The 11,351-nt window shown below is 34.9% G+C and overlaps 1 protein-coding gene across 4 annotated transcripts in view; it reads left to right on the forward strand.

The window, feature by feature from the left end:
• GLRA3 (glycine receptor alpha 3) overlaps nt 1-11,351 on the forward strand; it is a 91,038-nt gene that overhangs the window by 21,486 nt on the left and 58,201 nt on the right. For 3 of the 4 annotated variants that reach the window (XM_017744629.1, XM_008641563.2, XM_017744631.1), the window contains 2 exons: nt 1,005-1,132; nt 6,363-6,430. In XM_017744629.1, the coding sequence (XP_017600118.1) occupies nt 1,005-1,132; nt 6,363-6,430 (196 nt within the window). The remainder of the gene's footprint in view (nt 1-1,004; nt 1,133-6,362; nt 6,431-11,351) is intronic. The other variant, XM_017744630.1, reaches the window with a different exon arrangement.

An 11,351-nucleotide genomic window follows, 5' to 3' on the forward strand; every position in this document is an offset into this window, starting at 1 on the left:
GGGGGAAGGGACTCACATGCAGGCAGAGAGACTCCTCTTCCTAAATGGACTGAACAATATTTGGAAGTGGGCGGCTGTCTTGTTGTGATACTGTTTTCATAGCATGAGCAAGAAGAGACTTCTCTTCCTAAATGGACTGAACAAGGTTATTATGGAAGTGGTAAACAGATTGAAGATCTCAAGGGTTGTCTTTTTACATTGTCAGTGGAAGAAGGGAGGAAGGTGGGGGGAGGAGGAGAGTTCTGAAGGTGGTATAATTTTTTTTTCCCTCTTTTAGGTCTGTTAATAAACTTCTTTATATTCTTTCAAGTTTGGTGCCTGCTTTGCATTTCTCCTAATTCTTATCTCACAGAAGATAAACAGTAATGAGTATTTTGGACCAAACCACTACAGGTTGTTTTTTTTTTTCCCACTGTAGCAGTCACCTTTGTTTTAACAGAAAATGAAACTGTAAGACAATGTTAAAGAATACCACCTGCCAAGAGAGTGATCTGTTTTATTATGGTTACATATCAACATAAACCCAAAATTGGTGATAGTAGTGCTATTCTAATAATCAAGACCCTTAATATTCTTTTTTCTGATCCAGGCTTCTATCACAGCACACCCAGTTCAAATAGATCAGTCTCAGACTCCAAAATGTGACATTTCATGTACACAGCTATTTCTGTAGATGACATTTAACTCTGTGATAATGATATCGATTACTGTAAGTGTTATTAATCTTCAGAAGATCTATGGAAGAAGTAACATATAACTGTGCAGCACAGCAGAATAAAATTTACATATTAAATGACAGATATAGAAAGAGCTTACTCTTTCAATTTCTTTGCTACTACTGTTTTTGAAGCATTAACTAGCTTGAAAGACTGTCTTAGCTTTCCTGTTTTCCTGTTCCTACAAAAATGAACTATAATTTGCTAAATAAAATCAAAGTTTCGCTAACAAAACTTGTAACAAATTTTTGTTTGTTTGTTTCTTTGTTTGTTTTTCCTTGCTGTTAGCTTGGTAGCCACAAAGGAAACAGACAGTGCAAGATCTCGTAGCATGCCAATGTCGCCATCCGATTTCCTGGATAAGCTGATGGGCAGGATGTCAGGCTATGATGCGAGGATCAGACCAAATTTCAAAGGTAGTTTCAAAACTAAACTTTCAGGTTTTCAGTATGTCAGTATTACTGCTCAACAAATGCAATTTCTGAAACAAATATGAAAACTAGAAAGTACATTCACTGAAAAAAAAAGTGCCTTCTCTTGCCTTTCTTTTGGGTGTATGGCTGTTCATTTCTGTAGCAATACATTTTTCCCCTGCCACTTTCACAGCTGCCCAGTTGCAGGCCTTTCATAAACATAGCTTGTCATTACATTCGGGTTGTCTAATACCATTTGTTGGTTTCTTTTCTTTCCTGAAATGGTTACTGATGGATTCAAATTCCCACCTTGGGTTGTCATAGTGTGAAACGCTCTGGAAAGCAAGTTCTGTGAAAGATCGGCCGAATCTTCATATCTGTCTGGTTCTAAAGAGTGTGTTAATGACATGACCATCAAACTCAAAACAGCTTATCTTAGTTACCAATTCTACCACCAAATTATATTCCTCACATTTGTTCCCTGAAATGCCAAAAGGACCATCATTCCTCTTATTCTTTTCCCTGTGCCCAGTTCTGCACTGAAATTGCAAATTTTCAATACCTGGAATTGTCTCTTGGCATGTGCCTTTTATGCACTTATCACAAAGGAGATTCAGTCAAGACAAAGCAGATTCAAAAAAGACTGAAACAGCAAAGTTTGCAAATGGAATGATTAAGTCTTCTGAGGGTCTTAGTATGAAAAATATTATCCAGACTCAGGCATGTTAGAGTATTTAATGAAGGATTACATAAACCATATTTTTATATGAATATGCAAAGTATCATACAGACAAATGCCATCCATTCTAACTTTTGCAATCTGGGAAGTTTAGGTAAATTTGACTATTCTTTCTTTTGAAAACAAGGAGTTGCAATATTATAGTGGAACCATATTTACCTCTGTTACTGAGGCTTTAAACAAGGTATCGGTCTATAAATTACCCAGAATATAAAAAATATTTTTAAATAATAAACCTACTATGATTAAAAATTATATTATTCTTACTTTACCTTAATTGTTTTCTCCTACGCCTATCTTCCTGAGTGCAAGAGATTCTCTTAGCTCTAACGTTTCACTGTAAGGCTTTACTCCATGTTTACTACAAAAATATTCCTTCAAGCTGGCAGTGCTTTCTCCTCTAAGTCATCTGTCACTGCCTTTCCATCTTAATTCTTATTCAGCAAGAAATGTTATAGGTTTTTGACATCTCCAAGTTCCAGAAACTTAAGTGGTTTTGACTCTAAAGCCACTGCTATGTGCTGGTTTTACCAGAGTTTGCCCAGTCTGATTCATAAGGACCATGTAAGAGATTTGTCAGATTACTTCCTCATCAGCAAACCATAAACAGTTGGTTGTGTATATATAAACTTATTACCCAGGATTTACTGCAGCTGGAAATGTTTTGGTTTTTTTTAAGTTAGTGATGCTGATATTTCTCAGGAAATTATAAACGTGCACTGGAATTTCAAACACATCTCTATATGATTTGGGGATTTAATTTTATAGTTTGTCATGGACAGCATCCAATCACAATCTTCTCATGAGGCTACAGTGAAGAATAGGCACATGGTTTAGAGATTACAAAATTCAATGCAGTATTTCTTGAAAGTATCATTCAAAGGATTTAGAGCCTTGTTTTGTAACCATCGAAACTTAAAGAGATAAAACCTAATTTGATGTTGTTCATTTTCAAAAAGTGCACATTCTAAATCTTCTGGACAACTATGAGGTTTGAACAGATCTGCCCAGAATGACTCAGACCTACCACTAAGTATATCTCCTTAAGTGACTTTGCCACTTTTTGGTTAGTTTTATTACTCCTAGAACAAGTGCTGGGGCTTAACGCCTTTTTGAGGTATTAAACTGATGATAGTTTCAAAGAAAGAGGATAAGCCCTAATAAGATGACTCAGACATTCATTTTAAATCATTTTTTGTTCCAGTAAAATTCTTATGCAGACAAGATTTTTAACTACCAATTTTAGTCATAATTAATCTTGGTCAAGAGGACAAAATTATGTATTTTTGTCTATGTGCTCAGCTATATCTGTATGTCAGTTCTTGTTCAACAGATATAATAGAGAAGACATGGTATTTATTCAGCTATGGAATACAACAGCAAATTGAGAATTATTGTAAAAGCTTTGTTCCAGTTGCAATATTTTTTTTTTTAATGTTATATCAAACCTATAACAAGGGGCTTCTCTTACTCAGAGTCCACATTGCAAACTATATCCATTCCTGCAAATATGAAAATACTTCATTGCCTTTCAAATTTGAACACAATTACGTAACCTAGGTGTAAAAAATTTAAATATTAAGGTAAAAATTTGGCCATTTATATAGGAAAATGCAAAGTGTTACTTGCCCTGCTATTGGCAAACATTATTCAACAATCATCAGTTTAGAAACTTTGAAAGCCAGGATTTAACTGAAAAAAAAAAAAAAATTTAGTTACATATGTTCTCCTGATCCCTTCTGGAAGCTGTTTTGGCCTTTTAAATATTTTCTGGCAATAAAACCTTTGTGTTTTGGAATATTAAAAAGTGTAATTTTTTTGTTTGCTTTAAATTTGGTGATTATTTTACTGATTTTATTAACACTTGACATACTGAGAAATGGAGAAGCATTACTTCCTTTTGATCTTTAAAAATTTGTATGCTTACAGATTGCACCCTGCTGTATACCTTTTCCAATGTGAAGGGTCATGTTCTACTTAAGCTAGTTTTTTGTGGAAGCTTGTCATAGAATTTTTGATCCTTTTTGACTTTTTGACATCTTTCTCCCTAATATATAAATATAGTAATCTATATGATGTATCTATATATAATATTAATCTATATCTCTTCATTATAAAAGTTCTCATTATTTCTACCAGTTTGGCTGGTACAGAGGTAAGGTTTACAGGGACAGAGTTCATGTTCATGCCATCCACCATCATACCTGAAGTCTGGGGTTTTTTTTAATTCAAGTTATACTTGCTGTACATAGCACACGTTTCCACTGATTACAAAACTGACACAGGTGATAGCTGACGCACAGTGAATTGTATTTCTACCATTTTGCAAAGATTTTTATAATTTCTGGATTTATATCACCTCAGCCTGTCAGTTTGTTCCTGTTCACTTAGTCTGAAATGTCTTCTGCAGTCCTCATACAAAATTCCAGCAGAATGGCTCTAGTATTTGACACAGCCAGCAATTGGAGACAAATGCTGCTATAAAGACTTCATTTGGTTTTTCTGCTCTGACCTTCTTCACTTTCATGGATACTTTTGTAGCTTAATCATCTTCTTTCAGCTTTCAGATCTTGGCAGGATTCTATTTTTAACACCTTGTAGATAGGGATCATTGTTAGCTTTTCTGTCTGTAGTGAGTTTTAGCTCTATTTCTTTTCTGCCTCTCTTTAATCTATGTTCAACTTGCCTGAATTCCTGTGTTTGAATATGACTTCCAGCTTTTACAGCTTCTCATTCGTGATTCTTTTTGACCATGTTTTGGGAAGTTCATTTTTACTCTCAGCACAGTGTCTTTGAGTTAACTCTAAAACATTTACAAGCTACTTTTAGCGTCTACTTTTGTGCTCCTTTTAACTAGCTGTTAACTATATTATTGTAATTTGAAATTAGGCATCAGCACTGTAGCGATTCAGAGCTTTTTTTCTTAATAAAAGCAACTATGTTGATATAGCAAACTTGTACTTTAAAGCATTTTAAACAAGATAATATCACATCAAATTTGAAATGATGGCAAATACTACAACATGGAAGTGTTTGGAAGAAAAACTGCCTTGCAAACAAATTAACTAACATGGGCAAGAAATACAATTTTCTCCCTGACAGTGTTTAGTGACTCTGCCTTCATTCATCTTCCCTGCTTTTCCTTTTTCCCTTGATCCTTTTCAGGAGCTGAGCATGTAAAACTGTTACTGAATTCTCAGAAGTACTGGATATGCTCAAAAACTCTAACTGAGTACCAAAGTGGCTGCAAGTGTTACCTCCTTACCTGAGAATTCTGCTCCATAGGTGTAGTCTTGTGTATTGCAAAGGCTGAAGTACATGTAGAAGTGTTCTGTTGCAATTGCTGTACAGCACTTCAAAACAATTTTTGCTGTCAGGAAAGCAAGCTGGATTTTCCAAGTTCTGTCATATTGGCACAATTTTTAATGGACATTCTGATTCTTCAAGTATTTAACGTGAAATTTATTGATCATGTTAGATTTTGCTATTTTCAAACCACCAGTAGTGGGAGAGCAGTTTCTTTCTTCAGTGATGCTAAAAGAGATATTACATAAAGGTTTATAAGACCAGTCCTCAGATTCCAGATATAGATCTCTCATTGTTAGACTGCTTACAGCTGCAAAAAGAATCCAGGTTCTCCAGTGCTGAACTGGTTTATTGATATAAGAATATTGAGTTGTAGGAAGGTAACAAAAAAACCTTGTGATGGAAAAACCTTGTTTCTATTGGACACAGACTGAATTTGATGAGGAATAATGGAAAAAATTAGCATGCTTTTCCACAATGACAATTTTAAAGAGACTTCTAGAAAATAATTTAAACCCTTTTTCATGAAGAGGCAATTCATTGTTCAGTTATCATAACGACTGCTCTGCCACTACTGATACTTCACAATGCAAGATAAGACAAAACAACAGTTGACTGAGGACCCACGGTAACAAAGATTTCAGTTATAAATGGACTCTTAAACACTTTGTGAAATTAAGAGAAATGGGAATAGAATCTAAATTATTTTCCTCTAAGCAGCAGAGATAAGAGGAGCAACAATGCATTTCTTTTCCTACTGATGACAGATAACATTGAAGGTAGAAGCTGCCTTGAGTGAAGAAAGTCACTTTTCCCCTAATTGTTGTGAGAAGTGACATGCATTCTCACTGAAATACACATACAGTACTTTTACTAACTATTTCAAATGAGATGTTGATTTTTTCTTTTTTATACAGAAGCATGTGTGTAGGTTTACACTGAACTTTGTTGCTGTGGGTTTTTTTAATTCCTAACCTGGCCAGATTAAAAAAAAAAATTGATTTTTGAGAAAAATCAAAAGGAAAATTATTAGAAACCATTCGATTTAATCATGCATTAAATAAGTTTGAATGTAGCATTATTTCTTCAAAAGTCAGTAAATATTGTTTCTGAATGGTCTATATTGAATAGTCAACCAATAAGCAATAATTCTGGAACAGGGACTGGTGGTTTTTTTCTCTTTTGCAGGTCCTCCAGTTAATGTCACATGCAACATATTTATAAACAGCTTTGGATCCATTGCAGAGACAACCATGGTAAGATATTTTAACTTAGTCAATGTTTGAAGTTCAAATTAAATATGTTCTATCAGTTCTAAAGCTAGCTAGGGCTTCTCTTCACTTGGAACTAAACAAAGAAGGAAATCCACTTCTAAGAATAGAAAGTGAGAATGTCTAACTTAGCAATTGATTTTTTCTAACAGAAATGACATCATTATACCATCACAAACAAGGAAAAGTAAAGCCAAGGGTTGAAGAGGTTTTTTTATTTCTCTGTAAGTTTTATTTGACAGTTGCAATGAAATAATTATTAGATAGATATTAGTTTCTATAATGTTCCACCTTTCTAACCTCAAAAATGGCAATTCATTAAGTCACTTTGTTAATAATATTTTATAATTTCATCCTATACAGTGCATACGGAGATGTATACTTTATTTTAAAAGTCCTTCTTCCATAGAGGTATTGCATTGAAATAATAGAATGATTAAAACTTTGAACTGGTATATAAAAATTGGAGCAAATAGAAGTGTATTGCATGCTTTTGTACATACACTTAAAATTTGTCTAGTAAAGAAGGGCAGATGATGCAGTACAAAAAGATGAGATTTTAACAAAATAAGGAAAAAACATCTGAGTCTAAAGATAGCAAAACTAGATACTGAACTGTGAATTGACAAAAACACCCAGGATAACCACATTGAAAGGTGAGACATATGCTAGTAACTTGGAGCACAGATATAATCATTAAAATCTAGTGAGGGGAGATATTGGCATTCTTTCTCTCTCTACAAGTGCTTCACATTTTTTGAAGAAAGGGAAAAATACCTCTTTGAAAACAGTTACATAGTAATTTGGGGGCAGAAAGGGTTAAAATACAGAGATGACAGAATAACTGCAGGACATGGTAAGATCCAAATATGGGAAATACTCTGAAATCCCAACAATTTCAGGGGTCAGCATATGTACTTGGAATGCCAGAACACACACTAAAGATAATTGATATATTTAAAAAAACCAACAACACAAACAAACAAAAAACTTACTAATAAACCATAACATAACCAAGGACCTGTAGTTAGCAAAACAATAAGAAAAATTCATATCGTCAAATATTTATAGCCCCCTATCTCCAAGTGGTATTAACAATTGCCTGTTCTTTACCTCCCTTGGAACATAGTAGTAGATGTTACTGAGAGAGGTAGATGATTTTTTTTTCCAGATAGAAAATGACTTTAATTTGTATTTGGGGGCCTTTCCAGATTGCAAATCCCAAACAGATTGACATGGCATCCAGAGAGATTTATTCAGGTTCAATCGGAGGATTAAGCAATACCCACATGATTAGAATAGTGTTCCACAGCTACTTTCTAATGTCTGGGTGAATGAATCTGGTCCAAAAGAGGAGACAGACCACAAGGTCAGTAAAGCACAAAGACCCAGCCACTGAATTTCTGTATAAAGGATATATATAAAACTGGAGTTGTTAACACTTACAAAATTGTCCTGAGTTTGGGAAGAAGATGACCGAGTTCACATCTCAAGTGTATTTTCTCTCTAAAACCAGAGAGTTATAAGCATTTTCTTTCGGTGCAACTTAGTTAAGTTGGTACAATATTTCTATTTTATAATGAAAATGCATTCTGCTGTGTGTTATCTCAAAAGCAAATTGAAACAGTCAAGATAGGCGATGACCTGGTCTGTAACAAATAGTTCCAGGTAGTGTAGTATGTTACAGAAAATACTAAACCTGGTCAGAACCACAAGGTTTTTAATTCTCTTGTTTTTATGCATTCAAAAACTGGACACTTTTGCACAACCTTGACCTTCATGATGCTTGTGTTTTGTTAATAATGTATTTACTGATATAGTTCACAACAGACTTCTACTTACTGTCAGCAGCTGATGACCTCTCAGAGACTCAAGTCTTTGCAGAAGTACAAATGCTTTTGTCTAGATAGGACTTTCAGTTGTGTGGTTTATTAGCTTTACTTCTCCACAACACTGACGGTGAACTTCTAAAACACATGAAAATCTTTATACCTTTAAATGAAAATGAAAACCATCTTGCATTATTTCACAAACTGAATTTCTGCACGGTTTAACAAAAGTCAGTTCACTGCAGTTCAGTATTTCTTCAATTATCGCTGTTTTATCAGTTGAATTTACTGTCGTCCTTAAAATTCAGTTACCTATGTCTTAATATCTGTTATATGTCTTTAAGCATAGAGCAACTCATTAGAACAACTTTTTAGACTCAAAAAGAATTTTTATATTCTTAATAAATACCTCTTTTTCCAAACTGTAAATGGAACAGGTTAAGTTAGCAACAAGTTCAAAATAAAACCTGGCCACTGGTACCCTGTATTTAAAAGTGCCAGCTGCTAATGGGACATGCATCTAAGCTATGAGCTTTAAAGAAGTCCGAATACATCGAACCCTGTCCTTCGCTGTCGCTGCAATTGCCCTTGGCAGTGTCCGTCTCTGTCCGGGCCTCCCCGGGTCTCTCGCCGATGACCAAAATCTTTGAGCTCCCTCTGCTGCCTCGGCTGCGCATAACAGAGTAAACGGGCGGGAAAAGAAGGGGTTAAAAAAACCCGCGTTGCTTGCAAAGTAACCCGGCGGCCAACTTCACATTGCTGGGCTGACTAGCTCTCAGTAAGGATGAGGAGTGTGGCAGCGTGCGATGGGAACGACAGCGTGTGTCTCTTGGGCAAGCACATTCTCTTAAATTCATCTACGCTGATCTAACTGCTCAGGAGAGGCAGCAAACCAAAAAGTAGCATAATTTGGCTTACAGCTTGTCAACCCTGTAGACTGTTTTTCTTTCTTTTCCTTCCTTCCTTCCTTCCTTCCTTCCTTCCTTCCTGGTTCCAGTTATTTCATATTCTCTTTCCTTTCCTCAAAATAAAAATCAGGTGGTTCACAGCAAGGAAAAGAATGCCACCTCTTGCTAGGAAGCTGTGATTCTAGTTGAACCTAGGTGATGTTAAGGGATCATATGAGCAATTTAATTTATGTCATGTATGCTCTGAGAAGGCAGGAAAAAAAGTAAACTACATAATTAAAAACTCGCTTAAATAATCTTTTATCACTGGCATCATTGGTGCAATTGCCTCACCAATTTTTCTGTTATCAAACTGAATGGTAGCACTAGATCTGTGCATGTCTCAATGATATTCACAAAGTAAGGACTTCACACTCATCTTCTAGACAAGTAAAACTCTTTTTGCTTCACACATATAATGGAAAACCTAGGACCAGTCTTTCATATTTTACATGTTGCTATTATTCTCGGCTCTTACACATAAGGATTTAGAAATATGGAAGAACAAAAAATTAAAAAATTGTGGAAGACCAAAATAAAATTATTATTTCACTATATGAAATTAACATAACATAATTAACACAAATTAACATGTGAAGTTTTTCATTTGAGATAAATAGTAATGTACCTCAGCACACAGAACCTTAAAAATCTGACAAATCAGTTGGATTGCTTGGTCATGTAAGTTAAATACATATTGGCAATATGGGAACCATATCCTACAGGAAAGAAAATAGTTTTCTTGCTGTGTGGAACTTAAATTTCAGTGGAACTTAATTTCAATGGAACTTAAATTTCAGCTTTTATCACAATACCCTGAAAGGTTCCTTAGAGAGTTTTTTTGTAGCTCAAACTGTGCTCGGCTTGTATTCGCACTGTATCTCCTAAGGCTAAAAGATTTTGTGATCACTAAGAGCAGCTTCATATATATTATTGGCAATTGCCAACAAAAAAAATGATTATTCAGACATACAGGGTTAGAATAATCTCAGTGCCAACATTTTCAGCAGCAAATGTTCAAAGTCAGAATACTGAATACACAAAACAATTAGGCTATTGAGTACATAGTAGGCCATACCAAAATATCTGCTTTTATTCTAGGAAATGTGACTGATAAACTGTCAAGGCTTTCTGAGTTTTAAAGGTCAGGTACAACACTGACCTTAACACAGATTTACAGCAATTTTTACTCAGTGTGGGTTAATATATTTAGCATAATTCATGTGCTCAAAGTGCATTGAAGAGGATGCTCACAGAGAGACATGATGGCAAATAACAACAGTGCAGACAACTAACACATTGAAAATCATATGTCTCGTATTCAGCCTTACCATGTTTTTGCTCAGGGGTATTTCTTGATTCAGTCTGAAAAGAACTGAATGTTGATAGGAGGCATGATATTGATCTTTCTGTACATCCCCCCCAAATGAGATTATCTTGCATTTACGAATAAAATGTGCTTTTAAACCACACTAACTCATTTTTAAGTCACCATAATTACTGTCCTTTCATGAGCCACAGCTCTTTAATTTCTTTATCTTCATCTTTCTTCAATAAGCATTTCTGATTTTGTTCTATTGTACCTATTCTAGGTTGTCTTTCAATAGAGTGCTTGGAAGAAATGTTCCCTTGCACACATTACAAACCTTAATGCTGAAGAGTTTCACCAAATATTTTTCCTCAAATTAATCAATTAGTCTATTGTCTCAAATACAAGGAAATATATGCCTTTCTTTACTGAAAATACACTGAAAAAATCTTTCCAATACATAGAAATGTGTTAATACTAAAGTGTCAGGAAGAAACACCTATACTTTGTGTCTCAGATGAGTGAAAGTGAGGCCTCTCAATAATGGCCACTTTACAGTTTCAAAATTGAAAAAAAATCCATTTTTTCCCCTGTTTGACAATCAACTCCCATCTATCAAGACACAGAAAAATTGATTGTTCGTGTGCAAGTTTGGAAGGCAGATTATATAATGTCCTTTATTTTTCATACACTGGCCTCAGGCACCCTGATCCTGGGTCACAGAGTCAGGAGTAGACAGAGGTTTTACAAATTCTAGTGGGTCTACAACTGTCCAGTTTGTTACATGTCCAGACTAATCCAGGCAAATCCTGCTGCTGAAC

Source organism: Corvus brachyrhynchos, unplaced genomic scaffold, assembly GCF_000691975.1.
Source record: "Corvus brachyrhynchos isolate BGI_N302 unplaced genomic scaffold, ASM69197v1 scaffold17, whole genome shotgun sequence".
NCBI lineage: Eukaryota > Metazoa > Chordata > Aves > Passeriformes > Corvidae > Corvus > Corvus brachyrhynchos.